Raw genomic sequence first — 17,646 nt, 5'->3', positions numbered from 1 at the left:
AAATCTTGTTGGTTGTTTCACAGAAGAAGAGAATTGATCTCAAGTCAGTGTCGCGCCTTATTGGTGCAAATTGAATGCTAGCTTTATCATAAGTTGTGTTAGAAATGGCCTCAGCAGCATCAGCAAGTGTCTAAGTTGGTCTGACTACAGACTTCAAGCTCTAGAAGGCATAGATGCCTCTGATACTGAGACTTTGTGTGCATTCCTTGCTACGAAACTGAAGCAATGGAGAAAATTTCTCGATGGCCAGGATATGGGAAACTGCATCCAGTGGACCAACAATTTAAGACAGTTGAAAAAAAGGGTGTGTTTGATGGCCGTTGATCTGGAATGCTTAGGACTAGAGAACCATGGATTTAAGAACAGACCCTTTTTCCATTTGATCACCTTTTTTTATAAGCAAAAGGTGAAACAAGGATTTTAAGTATGGATCATAAGTTTGATATAAAATCTTTAGTTTGATGAGCCATGGATTTACCATGACTTTTTGTCACGTCAATAAAAGCACGCCATGTCAGGTCCATGTCTTTCAAATCGTGGTTACCACTTCACTTGTCTGATCTTGGATCCTTAGAGTTTAAAATCCTAAGCTTTTAATGTCAGATCTTTCATGAAACAGCGATCTATGTGTTGTTTAGGTCATACTTGACATGGCTAGTTTGATGAACTATACATTTTGGTGGGTTGCTTCGTTCCGTCTTGGATTATTAGATCTAAGACGGTTGGCTGTTAACCAAATCGGCAAAAAAGAAAGGCGATGAAGTATCTTTCTGAAGAAGCCGAAACTAAAGTCTCCCACGGATTGCCCTGATTTTCGAAGTTCACTCTTTGTATCAGAAGTTGAACCCAGTAATTATGGCCGCATAGAATGAGAGTTGAGAGCCAATGAGAATTTGGATTTAACCTGTTGCATTCAAAAAGAACGATGACTGAGGCACGCATTTTCAGGCTCCCGACTTCGTAAACTGCACCACCCCACAATGACTTATATGATCAACTAAAGTAAAATTTCACGAAACAGATTATTGGAATACAATGACAGAAGTATCCGCAACTCTTTTTTGTTTTATCTCAATGTCGTTCTGCTTTTTATGTATGCAAAAGAAGGGAAAAACAGAGCATTTTGTGGTCCATTCATGCTTTGAGCAAACATGTGAACCATTGGATAATGAAAGGACGAAACTTGACCTCGATTTTCATGGGAGTAACGATAAAGCCCGTCTTCTTCAACTTCAAAAAATCTGCCTGTTTCCGGTCTACCGAAGGAGTGATGCCCATGATCAAATTCAAAATTACGACTGCCCATTTGGCAGACATGATAGCTGAGGCCTGCATCGAGCCTTCTGGGACTCGTCACGGTCTCCTGCTGTGAAAGAGAGGATCTCTTCTTTTCAATTCGAAGACCAAGAATTGCTTGCAATGGAGTTCCCAAAGGGATAAAAAGAAAAGAAAGAAAGTAACGCATGAAAAGGAAATCGTCAATGACGCCTGCTGCAACATATCTCTGAGCTAGCTAGCTGGAATAGCTTTATTGACGATCTGCAGTGGAGCGCCCATAAAAGGCTGGCATGCTGTTTTTGAGCACCCCCAAAAACGAAGCCCAAAAGATCGATTCTGCTGACTGCTCGATCACCAACAAGAGGATTCCGGTTGAATTATTTTAATTTGACCCGAGGGTACTAAAATGGAATCATCTAATTGCATGAGTTTAGAATTATTCATTTGATGTGTGCCACGGAGTGGAGGGTGAGAGATAGGGAATTGGAGTTTAGTTGCAATCTCAGATTCAAGAATCTAAGCAAGTTGTGTGTGTGTGTATATATATATATATATATGAGAGAGAGATTGATCCTTCAACCCCGAAAATTTTACGGCCGTCTAAGCAAGAAAAGGCTCTGCATCTAGAAGGCACAGCAAGATTGAAAACTGTAACCATTAGTCAGTCGTCTGCCGGAAGAAGCCTCATTCCAATAAGTCAACCCGGCCGGTCGCTTCGTCTTCCGTTTTCCGGTTTTTCGTTGCACATCTTTTTCTATTCATTTTACGTACACGCAAGGTACGCAAATTTCCTGTGAGAATTTTCACGGTCTTCATGGGAACGAAGAAACTCCTTTAATTTCTATTTTCTGCCAAGCTTTTCCTGGCTGCAGGCTTTGGAGCTGGGGTGGCCTTGGTTGGTGTCTATTGGTAATGCTGACAGATGGCGTGGTCCTCAAGCCAGAGACTGAGAAAATTATCTTGATAGTCTGCTCTTGACGTGTTAAATTATGCCAAAGAAGAAGAAGAAGAAGCAAACTTGACTGGGTCTGCAACTGCTAATAATGAACGTTAACTTAATTAAGCGTGGCAAGTCAGACAACCCTCTGTCTTCTACAATGGTGGCAGAAAAGGATAAACTTGACAAGATTGAGAGAAGGAAGAAAGGGGAGAACAAGTGACAGACTTGGTGATGCGCATTGCACACAGGATTGAGATCGAAGCGAGGTTCGTGCAAATTAATGGGTAGGGTTAATGGACACTGGACTTTCGAGTTTAAGGTTGGGATCGGATGTCCAACCGGGACATTTAATATCAGTCAAATATGGGCTCAAAATCGCAACCCAAATCGAAAATCAGATGGAATTCCCTATAATAGAATGAGATCTAAGTGAATTCATGTTCTTATTCAGTTTAATTGCATGGATGATATCAGATCAAGTCTTGTATCTGAGTTATGGTTTCTGTAAAATTTCAGAAAGAACGTCGGTTCGAGCAACGATCATATTTGGGAAGCAGTGAGTTTCCTTTTGATGGCCTCCACCTTTGTTCGCCACACCAGGTTTGACCGGCGCCCCACAAAGAAATCGTCGCAGAAAACGTGCAAGAAGAAGACGAAGAAGAAGGCAGCTTCTTTGCGCGGGTGGTCCTTTTGCTTCGAGTTTCGCTTGGGACGCCATGGAGTGACGCCTCTGGCTTTGTTCCTCTTCGAGCTGTAACGTCTGTGGCAGGAGGGTGGGGGGCCGTCTCGATGCTCACATTCTCCAATGGAGGAAGACGACAAATGGAAATGGCGCGAGCCCTCAAAGATACTGATCAGGCAAAGGCACCTCTGGAGATTTGATTAATTTTGGTTTTTCCTTCACATCGATCAATCTGTTTCTGATAAGGGAGCATGCCTCGCTTGGTCTCAAACTCGCTACTAGTTACAAAATTAATCGTTTAACCACGTTTTCTCTAACAAAATAATAGCCTATGTTGGTGCATTGGATGCTCTTTGATCTTTCATGCTCTGGAAAATGTGCATAAATGATCAAATACCATGACCCGAATATTGATCACCAAGAGAAATTGAGGAACAAACGCATAAGATCTTTCCAACGAAAGAAAAAAAAAATAGCAAAGAACTGCTAAAGCATCATTTGTCGTGGATGTTTTTGGATTGCCATGTCGGAAGTCGCATCATTTCAAATTTCATTGCTGCTTCTTTCTTTTCTTTTACTTTAGTATTTCTCTCTTTCGAATGAATTCTATGGAGTATATAAAGCGTAAGGCTGTATATGGCTTCATACTTAATATTATTCTTTTGGAGAAAAATCGGAAGCGGTGCAGCCAAAATCTGTACAAGGAAACCCCTAAGAAGGGGGCGTTAATTGTATTTCAGTTTCCAAAATAATTCAAAACCTGAAACCCTTTCAACGGGGTCCCAAACGTATATTCACATGTGACGCAATTCTCTCTGTACAGTCCCTCGAAAAGAAAAAGAAAAACGATCATTACGATGTTTCCGAATTACAGCTATCACACTCTCATGCACATATTAGGAAGACGGATATGAGTTGAAGGTAACAAATGCTCCAGGCATCATCAAGTCCCGCCATTAAACGAGACGAGGAGAATCCTCAGGTTGGAATGCAACCTCAAGCCGGCCGCTTGATGTTCTTGAAGTCGCCCGAGTCCACGCACTCTAACCTGTCCTTGTACTTGTTCGACATCTTCAGCAGGTCCTTGGCCTTTTCCTTGGCACCATCATCGCACCCCACCTGCAGCAGCACCAGCAGCTTCTGGAACAGCCCCACTGACAACGCTTCCAGCACCACAGCCTCGCCGTTCGCCCCCTTGGACAGCCTCCACAACACCGACATCGCCAGGTCTGTGGCCATGCTCGACACCCTCAGCATCTTCTTCACCAGCACAGGCACTGCCAGCGCGTGGCCGTACGCCTGCTCCCTCCCTTCGCGCCTGCTGCACGCGAGGTCGAGCGCGGCCAGTGCCTTCTCGCACATGCCCCTCTCGCAGCCGGGTAGGATCTCCAGGAGCACTGGCACCAGACCCGCTTCCGCGACCCGGCACACCATACGATCGCTCGCGGACGCCATTTCGACTATCGCCTCCAGCGACGCCTTCGTCGTGGCCGGGCAGATCGGCTCTCGGACGACTCTCACGAGTCCTTCCACCAGCCCCGGCGTCGATTCCAGAATCTTCCGGTTGTCACCCTCCAGAATCTTTTCGTCGTCTCTCAGAACCTCTCTCAGCGCCCAGACCGCGTTCCCCACCCCTTCCAAGCTTCCTCCGGAGATCAACCAGGCCAGCCGGCGCATGCACGATCGTGTCCACACATGAGACCACGCCTCCGAGTCGATCGTCGCTACCGCGTTCATGGCCGCGAGAATCGCCTCCGCAGCGGCAGCCGGTGCGGACTCCTTCTCGGAGTCAGCGAACCGGTCGCAAACGGCTGCAAACGCCGCCGCGAGCGCTGCCCCCGCCCCGGCTCCGGCAACGCACCGCCGGCTCCGGTCGCTCTCCTTTGCCAGTAGCCGGATCCTGTCCGCGACGGCCACGCACGACCCCGGGCTGCCCCTTCGGCTCGCGGACTCGATCTGAGAGAGGATCTCGGCCACCTGCGAGCGGGTCACTGGAATTCGTGGCGTCGGGATACGCTCGATACCTGCGTCCCTGTTCTCGACGCACCAGCTTTGGATCATCCGCCGGAGTGCATGGTTCGGAATGAGGTCGGCGCTCTGCAACAGCTGTTTCGTGACGGGACAGGTGAAGCTTCCGCCTTCGAGCCAAGTCTCAATGCTCTGCCTATCGTAGGTAATCCCGGTAGAGAGAATCACAGGGTCCTTCATGAGGTCCAGCGAGATCGGGCAACGGAATCCGGCCGGTATCACGATCTCCGAGCCCTCTAATGCCGCAGGCATGATCTTTCCGCCGGACTTGTCGCCGGATTTCCTCCTTCGCGACTCCATCCTCAATCTCAAAGAAGAGATCATCGTAGCTAGTTGTTTCAATAAACGCGCTCCAAGCTTCGACCTTGAGTCTGAATTCTCTTGATTTCCCCGATGAACGAATTTGGGCCACTTCTCCCTCTTTATATATCTCAGCAGAACGCGGGTCACAAAGCATGGGACCGCTAGATTACCTAAACACCCATGAACTTTACAAAAATGCCAGTCAAAAATCCTCTCATCCGATGACCCGCTTAATTTACAAGACCAAAATACCCTCCTACCACAAACTATTACTGGTGCAGTCAACCCAATGCTCCTGACCATCTCTCTTCTTTGCGGACCAACCTTGAATTTGAGGGGGTGTTTAATTGCCTCTAATATAAAATATTCAGAATTTGAAAACCATCTTTTTTTATTCTAAATTCGATTTTTTTAATACAAAACGTTAAAATAAGAATTTCAAACCTACAATTCTTAGTTTGATAAATCATAGACTTTACCATAATAGCCAAGTTTACACCCAACACTTTTTCCATTTTCAGTTTTTAAGACAACAGTTATTCTTTATTTTTTTAAAAAAAAAAAGAAAGAAAACCCACAAGCAGGATTTTTATTAAACTGAAGAAGCGCAGCGAGAAACCAAACCTACTACCGTTGATTGCAACAACTATTTTTACTTGGGGACAATTTTTATATTCAATGAGGGGTGATTAGGTAATCTGGTGAGGAAAAATAAGACCATTCGTGGGTCAAAGGAAGAGCCGGGAGGCAATTTTTGTGGTCTTTGATTTTGAGTAAATGGCGCAAACAATGCTAAATGAATGGGGGTCCTGCGGCTTGAACTTTGACCGTTGAAATTTTGAACGCGTCGGTGGCGTTTTGCCAAAAGTAACGGTTAGCTGCGGTCACCGGAACACCGCCTCGAGAAGTTTTAAGAATTTGGACCAGCACAAGGTTTGACCCGGTAAAAGAAAAGCCGGTCGCGTCCTTCCCTAGTTCTAGTTGTGTTTGATTTGGATCGGGAGATGGATCCAGATCCATCACGGTCATGGTGGTCCAGAAGAGTGGTCCGCACGGTTACCTGGACCTCGAATCGACTATTCAGGTAGACGTTGAGGTCCGTTTCTGCTAAGTGCATTCCCAAATCCCATATCGAGTTAATGAACCGGACCCTGTTCATAACCCGATATATGTATTTTTCATTATTTGGGTTCCGTTATTCCTGCCCTTAATAAATAAATAACCCTAAGATCCGATATTCCGGGCTGCTGCTGGAAGAACCTTTTTAATAGTTTCCCATTGGGTAGAACTAGAAACAGCCAAAGGCACAACTTTAAGACTTTCATTTATTTCTAATTGTTTTTCCGTTTATTTTTTTTAAATGGTTTATTATTATTTTTTTACTGATAATAATCCAATTGAATCTTAGACCAATTTTAACAACGCTTTCACTGATTCTTATATTATTTTGTATTATGTTTTATTTGGTCATATTAGTGGATCATTTAGACATGTTATTAACTTGATTCCCTTCTTTTCCACCTTTGCGTTTCATAAGCGTGTGGTGGATAATAATACGAACTAGAAAGAAAAAAAAAAATGGTAAAGTAAACAGTTGGAAACAAAAGGCTAGGTTTCAAAGGAGTTATTAGGGGTTCATACTTGACTGGGCGTTTAAGAGTTCACACTTGAACCATCATCTCTCAGCTCTCAAAAATTGTGTGCATGCATTTGATTTCTTTTGTATATGTGTTATGGAGCCGAAACCATTCCTAAAAATTATCTTTATTTTCACATATTATTTGTCTCTAATTATTTGATTATTTATATATATTGGTATTCTTGAACATGTAAAATTTTTTTACATAGGCACCCCCAATCTAAAATTTATAGCTCTATTATCGGCACAGTGTCGGCAATAAGTGAATGAGCTACATGCGATTAGCCTGCGCTACCAGTCCAACCAATTATGCTAACAATAGATTCTGCTACTTTCAGTTGTTTTTAAACTTCTTTTTTTTTTAACTTTTTTAGGTGGACCATTTCAACAAATAATGTAAACATGTGTCCCTCTAAAAAAAAATGATGCAAGTGCTCAAGGTTGATAGTGACCGTGGAATGGATGAGTCGCGTTGGAACGGCGACGTCGGCGCCGGTTAATCGATGGTCTAGGGAAGTCTACAATTGAAACAATGTGGCCATTCAAAGGCTATGCATTTTTTATTAAGTATTATAAAACATTTATTAATTAATTTTTAAATACCAATTTTTTATTTTATCTTTTTTTTAAAGGAGCCCATTCAATCCCGACTATCCTCATTTATTTGACCTTGACTCTCTTCGTTCACTGGTTCTCACATATTTTCCAAGTTTGCTTGTCCTCTCTCGTGCATCATTGTAACATTTGTCAACAACATTTTTGCTCTCACTTTTAAGTGAGTGCATGTGCATGAGGATTTTAGTGTTTTCTTATAGTACATGGTGTGGTAATAAGAAAATTGATGTTCATGCCACTTTGAACATGACCAGGCACCCACCAATCACTAGCCTGAGCTAGTACATCAAACATTCTCAGGGCTGCTTCTTTTTTTTTCAATTATGGTTTTCTTAAAAAGAAAAAAAATTGTAAAGAGGCAGTCGTTCAAAAATTTTCATATCGAAAAGAGCACTCATATATATAATAAAACAAATATTTAAAGATGTTCATGTGAAAATACAAAAAATATATATATATATATTAAGGAGCTGCTATGAAGCAACTGCCTACACCAACCTATATGTAAATCGGAGTATTTTTTCTCTTTTTTTTAAACTTGTCTAAGGGCTGGCCTCCTAAATAGATCTCAATCTAGTGAACATTGAGGAACTCTTAGTCGCGGAACTCTTGGTCGCACGTTTGGCACAAGGTTAGACTGATCGCTAACTCAAGAGGGCATGGTTTGACTTGGCTACCAGCTCTGTGGTCAACCGTGGCATGCAAGGCAGCAAACCAGCCATGCGGTCAAACCCGCAGGAAGAGGGAGCCATGGCGAGCGTTCACTGAGCATCATCACCCTCATCCACTTATCAACATAAGCTCCACATGCACAAACAAGCTTGTCAAAGTCGGCCCGATTTGAATCAAATTAGTGGCAAATCCATTTGATGCCGGACTTAAGGAGCCATCTAACTTTTTAAAAATATTTTAAACTTTTTTATTTTAATTTATTTTTTCTTTCAAACATAATATTTTAATATTAACCGATTCAGTTCAAACTTTCTAGGGGAGGGAAGGCATTCTCTTCTCATCAGAGATCTTTTGGCTTTAAGAAAAATTTATCCGGGTCTTAATATTTTATAAGGCTCTTAGAGGAGGCTTTTGGTATTTTTGAGAAAATCCAAGATGAATCAATGAACTTGTGATCAAATTATGGAACGGAAAATCCTAACAAAAAAGCAGACTCAAGTTTGAACTGATCATGTGAAACCCGGCAGCACTTTCGGCCTGAAGTTTGAATTGATGTGAAAGAAAGTTAGTCTTAGGCGTGTTTGAGTTACAGCACCAACAGCAGGGCGCGTTCTCCAAGGGGACGGGACCCTTAGTGGGCCGTGTTTTCAAAGGCCAGCTTGACCCCAGCTCAAACTGGAATTAATGTCCAAATTTCAATTCTCATCAAAGAGCACTGCATTTCTTGTCACGTCTTCTAGATGAGTAAGACCAAACATGCTTTCACGCGGGTCCATTTACATGTTGTGATGGGTTAATCCGCATGGCGGGCAGAGCTAGAATTTTTTTAGCTGAAGGGCATTTGAACCATCGATCCGAGTCTGGTCTGAGCACCACATGTAGCTGGGCATCGCAGGAATCGAGCCCCACCTAGCCGATCCTCGAGCCCGGCTTAACTGAAATGGGCTTTTCGTTAAACCTTTCATCACAAAAACTATTCAAAAGAAGTTATGGAAACCATGCTCCATGTTCAACTGTTGCTTTTATATTTATTAAACATTGACAATAGAGCACGAGTGCCTTGACCGACCTGTTGACATCTTTTAGTGGGGACATTCACGGCCGCTTCCCCCATTATTATCCCAAGTCTAGATACTCACGTTGACTGTAACCGCTGAATTGTATTTCTCTATATAATAAGCTCCTTTTGGACCAATAATTGTGAAATTTTTCAAATTTGGCTAAGTTTGAATGACCCTAAATTTCACCGAGTCGCAAACCATGTCTCATTTTGCGATAACTTTGCTAGCTAGCCGTAGTTTGCGGCGGCAAGCAAACACGGACAAATGCAACACCAAGCGTCTGAACACTCAGTCAAGGATTCTCTTGGTTCTCCATTTCAAGATAGTTCCATGCAACGGGAAATCGAGATCTAATTTACTTATCGTTTCTGAATGTTGATTCTGGTGATCCCTTTTTTCATGTTTTCTTGCTTTCAAAAATGTATTAAAAGTCTTTTTAGGTAATTAGTTTTCTTAAAATACTTTTTTTTTTCCGGATCCCTGTCAGCCCACTGTGTATTTCAATGGCCAGGGCCATGGATTTTGAAGTGGGAACATGGCGGAGAGAGGTCCGCTGGGGGAGATGAGATTCATTGTCCCACGTAGTGGAAAACAGGAGAGTGGTCTCCCCCTTCATGTGAAGGGAATCCACAAGTGTGAAAGAGATCATGTAGTGGTTGAGGATACGAAAACTGTGATGCGAGTGACTGCTCCATGTTAATGGCATGCAGCAATCGTGTTGGTCTATATAGTGCCTCCCTTTGTCAATGCTCATAAGCTCACATATGCACTTACTTGGTGTGCATGCACCACAAACTTATATGCGTGTACATGCATGCACACAAGTATATTGAAATCAACGGCAGATATAGGAGCTCGCACTGGAAGAAAAAACGTCAATTTAAAGCCTTTTGAGTTAAAAGGAATAGGAACATATGTTTTGATTCTTGGCAATTCAGTGAGAGGTTGGAATCTAAAGTTGCTTTTGGGATTTGGGAAGAAGTAGGACACCCATCAACTAGACACCGAGAATGCAGTGCATCTTTCATTTGCAAAATAGAGAAATAGCGCCTAGAACAACTGATGACTAGACTTTCACTAGCCTACCAACCTTATCAACTACGCTACACTCCTCAAGACTAAGTTTTGATTCTTGAATATGTCAAGTTAAAAGCACATTAGCTTGACTTGAAAGGGACCTGGTTCTTTGGCAAATAAAATATTTCTTCTTTGGCAATTAAAACTTTTCTTCATAGACAAGGAACAGCAGCCGCTATTTTAATACGCATGGGTAACTTAGCAAGAGAGAATCATCGACATGCACCTTTTAGGTCGGAAATAAAAGTGTGGACAAAAGGACTTTGGAGTTTCCTCGTCATAAAGGAATCGATATTTTAATGCTTTCCGAGCTCCATTTGTGAGATGTGAATATGGCACCTATATTACATAAACAATTATGAATCATCTATCATCTTCATCAAGACTTATTCCACCGGCCAGCAACCGCCACGAAGTGGACACGTTCGTCACCGTGATTGGAATAAGACTAAGATAGAGTAACCACAAGAAGACTTGAGAGATAAATATTAAATTTATTATGGCCATACATACGCCTCCATTTCCATATTGTCATTTACTTGTTAAGCAAGCAAGTGGTAAGAGGAAAGTCTATGGTGTGCGTCCAAATGGATCGAACGGAACATCCTTTACGCTTGGTCTGATTATTCATTAGAGCAGCTCAAACTTTGCCCGTCTCATTTAAGTGACAAGTAGAGCTTGTTCAAGGCTTCGAGCTCGGCCCATGAACCGGTCGAATAACTAAGCAAATCAAGCTGAAACTCAACTCGTTATCAAGTCCTCAAGGTTGCCAGGAACAGGAAATGCATTTAATTTCAAATTGCAGAGGATGAGTCTGATACAGCTATCAAATAGCTTTAGAAGCACGAACGTATACATGCACAGAAGGAAGAATACAATTTTACATGAATAAGAAAACAGCAACATAGTTTGATAATTTTGATTAGTGATGAGCTCAACTAGCCTCTCGCAGTTTTACGCTGCCGGCAAGAGTGGCCGACCCAAACCAAAAGAAGGAAAACCACAGCAAAAAAGGCTTCATGATTCGTAATGTGATTCACTGGTTCTTGCAATTCCATTTTTCATTGTCTGCATCGTCCTTTAGACTATCCAGTTAAAAGCTACGGGCTAACGTTCTAAGTAATACAAAAACAGACACATAAAGTAGGAAAAAGAAGAAATCACAGGCCCAAACAAGTCGACCTCACTGTAACTCGCCAGTCCTGCTTGTAATCAACAACCATCTTCACCTCACGATGTTATTTCTCAGCTCTCTGTCCACAAAACAGTATGTCAAGTTTCGAAGGGGAAAAAAATAAAAATCAGAAGGCATTCAGTACAACTATGAGATTAACGGTTTAAGCCAAAAAGAATCAGGAGAATATATATTTTGCATCTCTCTTACAGATCTAAGTCTAAGAATAATTTTGAAATGAGCATATGGTCGTCATGTTTAATTATTATAAGCTTTTGACAAGATGGAACATACTTGGGTGGACTATGAGTCTATGATTCCTTGAGCCGCTTCTCAGCTTCTTCCACTTTCTGTATTTCCTTCTGGTATTTACAGACAGAGTAGATGCACCTGCAGCAACAACCACAGAGCTTATATTTACTGACATTGTCCATTAGCTATGATTCCCCATATGTAAGATGTCTTCCTACCAGTAAAGAAAGCAAGCAGCTACGCAGAGAACAGCATTCCTTTGTGCTTTGAATATCTGCATTACAATGAACGCTACAATTATGCCAACATTAAAAGAGTCCATCATCTGAGCCCAGTAAATGAAGGTAATTCGTCCGTCCCAAATATAAGGCAGAAAAACAAAGGAGGGCAAGGTTCCTTTTAATCAACAACAAGTGAAGCTTCCAGAAGCAACCCCGATACTTTTTCCATTTGAAGTAGCCAGAACCAGCCACCCAACACAAAAGGACTGAAAATCTATTAAATGTTATGGCGATATAGCAGGCAATTTTGAGGGAGATTTTCTTTGAGAATGCAAATATGGAAAAACAAAAAACAAGCATGACCCTTTCCTTCTCTTACAGAAGGTTATCAACAAAATGCACAGTCTCCCAAGTTCAAGGTGATGTTGTTCATTGCATTTGGGATGAGATTGTAAATATTAAGCATTAAAAGCACAAACCTTGCATGAGCATGATCGACTACCTTACTAATCAAAGTAATGATGTTTACTGGAATAAACAAATTGACAATGAACAAAAAAATAATTATGGCAATTTCATGGTGACCATACATGTATTTCACAAAATTGCTCGTTGATAGAATTCTCCATCATGACGGTCATATTTAGCTACTCGCGTCTGCAAAAGAATATACGGATATGCTGTGCATGTGGATCATTCACCAGTGTCAAAGAGTCTACAACAATTAAAGACTATGCAGGCATACATGTCCTATTCCTCAAGGAAAAAAGCTCAGGAAATAAATAAAAACCAACATCTTATCTTCGCCAAGGAAATAAAAAATCAGAATACAGACTTCAATATGTGAGACGAGGAGAATCTGATCTCAACAATAGCACTCATCACTTCCCACATATCCTTGGGTGTACATACTAGTCAACCTCATTCTAATTAAGAAGCTGCCACCATTCTTGGGTCATGCTTGCTCAAATAAAACACCTTTTCACACCTGGAACCCAGGTCCATCTTAATCACAAGCAATTCCCTACCATAAGGACTAGCATTCTTTACAACACAGATCAAAGTGCTGGAGTTCAAGACAAACACATTTTTGGCATCATTACCTTGCTATGCTTCCCATCTATCTACAATGTTGCAAATAAAGTATATAGTGAGTGCAGATACAAGGACTTAGCTCAAGCTCTATTCATTTGCTAAATAATCCACCTCCAACCTGTAGGTTGAAGTTGTTTCCTCAATGAGCTCAACTAGAACTTTGAGAAGGATTTTGTAATCATAGTGTGCTTAGATTCCATCCATGTGCTTTTTTTTTCTTTAATATGAAATTGTAGTAATGATAAAAAAATCAAGGTTTGGTTGCTGAGGCAAAAAAGAAGATAACTATCACCAATGACGGTTGCAAATTGTAAAGCATAGAAATGGTGAAGTTCCAGAAGTTTGATTCTGATCTTGTCTTTCTGGTGTGGACTCTGTTTACTTATCATTGAGCGTTGCGTCTTTTCTCTTTGTTGTAGCTGCAGGTATATTTTGTGCAGAGCATGACCTGAACTCATTTTGTCTCTTAAACTCAAGCTTGTTTTTGTCGAGCTGAAGGTCGGTTAGCTTTCGTTGGTGAGCTGAGCACACAAACTTTCAAATATTTCATAGAGCTAGCTCAAGCATTGGTTACAAAGCTCAATTCCAGCTCAAGCATCGTTTGAGCCATAGAATGTCGATGTCGACTAAACCCTGAGCCGGCTTACTGCTATTGTGATACATTTGATTTTTGCAGCTAATAATGCAAAACAAAAGCATGATTTATTTCACATGTCACCATATAAAGCAAACTGTAGAATAGATTTTATTTTCTTCAACTGAAATCTTTCACCAGCTGTATTTGTATGCAGATCTTTCCTCCTCCCCACTCTCCCATCAACCCCCCACCCCTCCAAAAAAGCCCCGCAACACCAAACAAAAAAAAGGTTATGCTTATGTTACCTTGATTAACCCTCAATTTATTCCAAAAGGCATAGGGACAAATAAAGGGGAAGTAGTAGAACAACCACATATATTCTGTATAACATGACTACTAACTGAACAAAGCAGCATTTGATGCTTCATCCTTCATTTGCTCTAAAAACATACCAACTAGTCGTCAAATTGAGATTGTATGAAGAAGCATAAACAAAGTTAACCACCCAAAAACAAATAGAATGACTGAACCGGAGGTTCCAGGTCCTGACTTCTCAGAAGTTACAAAGCATGGAAGCTATATATTCAAAATACTTGCATTTTGCCAGCATGCCTCATCAATAAGATTTGCACTGAGATTCAGGACTGTAAAGGTTGAATCACCAATTCACGGAAACTAAAGCCGAAAAGAAAAATCTAAACTAACCCTGCAAATTAATGAAAATAATAGATGAATCATGGACGGCAATTGCTTTTGGCCACGTCAACTGCTCAAATACATCTGTTTTCATTTAAGGACAGAAAAATAGCAATGCAAACAGATTGGACCCAGATCACATAAATACATAGGCAACTGTATTTGAATGAGGTTTATAACTGCCAAAAGCATTGCAAACCCATCATGAATCCAATCAATTTTCACCTTTACACAAAGCATGTACCATGAAAACATAGATAGCTTCTCTTCACTCCATGAGGTCATCGAGTAGATCCAAGTTTTATCCAAGCTAATTCAGCAAACCTACAAGTCAAGTAAGATAGATTGCATTTTATCTAGTGCGCCAGTCTACCTTATTACTTAAGACTCATATATATTCTCTTCGTCTCTTTCCTTCTCTTGAATCCTTAATTTATTGCTTCATCTGATCATAAGTTTCAGACTTCTGAGGCACTAAACCAGAACCATGCTTTCCAAAACATCCATTTAACTGCCATTCGTCTTTTCACACAGCGTGAATATGTTATAAATTGGTACATCGTTACCTTCGAGTGTTGTATCGTCCGCACCAATCTGTATAATTTAGCTTTAACCATTTAATGAAACTGTAGGTTCCTCCCTAAAATTCCAGTTGAAGGATGCACATAATCGGGAATAAATATAGACATTTGTAACCTACAATAAGAGTGAAAACTACGTCCTCTGGGACCACAGAGGATCCGTTCTTGTCACCAAACAAGCTAGCGCTCAGTTGACAATCTACAGTACTTCTCCAAAATCGAAGAACACCATCCGGCTCTTGCATTGATCGGACTTACGGATCATTCAAAAACATAAAGTTAATGAAATTTTTATTCCGAACAGAAAAAATAAAACCGCTCAAACCATTACTCTTCAATTATCACTCTAGAAAAAGCCGAGATCATAACAAAATTCTCACCGCCCTTTCGTATCGATCCCTCTCCGCCGCAGTGCAAACTTCTGAAGAACAAGAAAGACGGTGCTCGTTCTTCCAGTAGATATCTGAAAACATCGCAAACATCAGCCACAAAATAAACTTATTGATAAGAACATGGTCAATTAGATCACTTGATCCAATGCTCAAAACAAGCTCAAAGGGAAAGCGAATCCGCAAATTCCATTTAAATACGCGAAAGTGAGGAAGGAAATGAAATGGGTTGTTCGGGGAGAGTGCGAACCCATGAGTTGGAAGAGCGCGAAGGGGACAATGCCCATTGATGGTTGCAGCAACCGCGAGGTCAAGGAGACGATGTGGGTCCTAATGCCCTTGGGTGAAGGCAGCGTCACAAGGATGGCAAGCACAGCTTCCACCGCCACCACGTAGCCGAGCACTACCCATTGCAGAGCCATTCCCACCACCAGGTCTCTCCCTTTCTCTCTCCTCTCTCTCTCTCTCTCTCTCTCGGTTCCCCACAGGTACCTTCTTCTATGGGTAACAATAACATGAATGGACATCTTTATAGACATCCATCTTTGCCTATTTTCACTGAAAACGGGAACCTTAAAAATTTAGAAACCCCACCGACGTTCGGAAGAAGGTTCACGTATGACCTGACAAATCTTGGCTCAAAATCAATATATATCTCTGCATATTCATATAGTTGCATGTAGACTCATATTAATGCCAATATAGATATAGAGATATATACACAATGTTGTATTGCACATAAAATAGATATTAAAAAATCATTTTCGTGTTTCTATTCACGTATTATAATATGTTATTCAAATATTTTGTATTAGGCATAAAGTATATGCTACACAAATTTTGATCTATTTGTATTCTTTGCGTGTTCAAAATCTCGATACTAAACAATAAATAAAGAATAATTTTATGGTAAGTATAATAATTATTTATCCAAATATATTAACAAATGATTTCTATTGATTTTTTCCATTTACTGTATGTTACAACATTAATTTTTGCCATCTTCTGCTTGGAAGGCCCGAATGGGACTCGCCATCGGGACATGAATAGGTATATAATGAGCCGTTTGGGAATTAGATGTATGTGTCTGTGGATTTGGTTAAATGTTTAATGGAATGTGAGGTATGCAATGGGCTAACGTGACTCTTTTACGCATTTAGTTTAGGAGATATATTGCGTCTGTTGGTATGATCGAATTTATACTAATTTGTTATAAATTATAAAATGATCGCATTTTGTAAAATTATTTATGGTCCACGGTTTCATAGTATTCTACTGGTTTTGTAGAAAAAAACGAAATAAAATAGTGCATATATATATGCGTAGGATTTGTAGATTCTCCCACCGGAGAAATCCATTGGCCCTTCAAAGCACACCGTCAAATGCAACTTATTGGATGGTTGTGATCGAATAGAAGTCAAGATGGCTGTAGGATTTCAGTTTTTATTATTGAATTCTTCAAGCAATCTGTCCATCTTGCTTTTCAACTTTCAAGCATGCCACCCCTTAAACTATACATGTAAGAGGCAATATATATATATATATATATATTGAGTGGATGGTGCATCTGGTATAATTACGGCAGTCTGCAGTTCCTTCTAATCGAATGAATGATTGAGATAAAAACAAAGAACAAAAAAAAGTTAACGTTATATCACAAAAATAATTGATTGAATGGTCTTGATTAGATGACTAAATTATTATAAAATGACTATATATGACACATATATATATATAGAGAGAGATAGAAGGTGGAAAAGGTGATGGCAAGAAGCCTAGAAACCAAACTCATTTTCTGTCACTTATCCTTGTTAGCAAAAAAAAAAGAAAAGGCACCTATGAACCAGTGCTCTTATACGCATTCAATTTGACCTGCGGTGTCTTGTTAATTTAAATACTAAAAATTGGGTACAAAGTGTCTTTGCTAATTAAGCGAACAAAGTTGGATATAAATCAAGTTATGAAGAACGTTTACTTCGCAAACAAGAAATGCACTTTCAAGGTGAGTCAAGAAGTCGGGACCTAAAAGTGCGTTTGATGGCAGGATGCATTTCCAACACAACATTTGAGACGTCGTCTTTCACCAATATTTGCTATGGCAAATATTTGTCAAAAAACAAAAGAGAGAGAGAGAGAGAGAGAGAGAGATTTGTTGTACGACATAACATGGGGCCTCGGTCCCTCGTTAAATTTTTAAAATTTAAAATTTTACCTTTTTAAAACTTTTAAAATTTGTGGTTCCACCTTTGTAAAACTTTTGAAAAGAGATTGGTTAGAAATTATAAAAGGTTTCAAAAATTTTAATTAATGATCACCAATCCTAAGCTGATCAAATTAAAGTTTTTAAATTTTAACTAAAGCTGAAA

General features: G+C 40.5%; 2 protein-coding genes across 3 annotated transcripts; both read right to left on the bottom strand.

Annotated features, from left to right (window-relative positions):
* Window positions 1–3,598: 3,598 nt before the first annotated feature.
* Window positions 3,599–5,220, bottom strand: LOC116258391 (U-box domain-containing protein 21-like). Its single transcript, XM_031635522.2, has one exon. It carries the CDS (start codon window positions 5,178–5,180, stop codon window positions 3,897–3,899), a length of 1,284 nt encoding a protein of 427 aa, XP_031491382.2. The 5' UTR covers window positions 5,181–5,220; the 3' UTR covers window positions 3,599–3,896.
* Window positions 5,221–11,290: 6,070 nt separating this feature from the next.
* LOC116259676 (uncharacterized) lies at window positions 11,291–15,797 on the bottom strand. Of its 2 annotated transcripts, none has more exons than XM_031637552.2 (5): window positions 15,531–15,797; window positions 15,272–15,354; window positions 11,940–11,995; window positions 11,764–11,859; window positions 11,291–11,544 (listed from the first exon to the last, which is right to left on the bottom strand). In XM_031637552.2, exons 1-4 carry the CDS (start codon window positions 15,700–15,702, stop codon window positions 11,781–11,783), a joined length of 390 nt encoding a protein of 129 aa, XP_031493412.1. In that variant the 5' UTR covers window positions 15,703–15,797; the 3' UTR covers window positions 11,291–11,544; window positions 11,764–11,780. The 2 variants fall into 2 exon arrangements, with proteins under 2 accessions (XP_031493412.1, XP_031493411.1); XM_031637551.2 differs by having other exon boundaries at window positions 11,291–11,548; window positions 15,531–15,796.
* Between the last annotated feature and the right edge of the window lie 1,849 nt (window positions 15,798–17,646).

Source organism: Nymphaea colorata, chromosome 8 (assembly GCF_008831285.2).
Source record: "Nymphaea colorata isolate Beijing-Zhang1983 chromosome 8, ASM883128v2, whole genome shotgun sequence".
Classification (NCBI taxonomy): domain Eukaryota; kingdom Viridiplantae; phylum Streptophyta; class Magnoliopsida; order Nymphaeales; family Nymphaeaceae; genus Nymphaea; species Nymphaea colorata.
This window is presented reverse-complemented; position numbering and strand designations above follow the sequence as displayed.

What these genes read in the sequence shown, in the direction of transcription:
- LOC116258391 (XM_031635522.2), bottom strand. Translation starts at nt 5,180, where the DNA reads ATGCCTGCGGCATTAGAGGGCTCGGAGATCGTGATACCGGCCGGATTC.
- LOC116259676 (XM_031637552.2), bottom strand. Translation starts at nt 15,702, where the DNA reads ATGGCTCTGCAATGGGTAGTGCTCGGCTACGTGGTGGCGGTGGAAGCT. An exon ending in GGGATCGATACGAAAGGGCG is followed by an intron (nt 11,996 to 15,271) that starts GTGAGAATTTTG and finishes ATTGTAATGCAG; the next exon opens with ATATTCAAAGCACAAAGGAA. An exon ending in GCTGCTTGCTTTCTTTACTG is followed by an intron (nt 11,860 to 11,939) that starts GTAGGAAGACAT and finishes TTGTTGCTGCAG; the next exon opens with GTGCATCTACTCTGTCTGTA.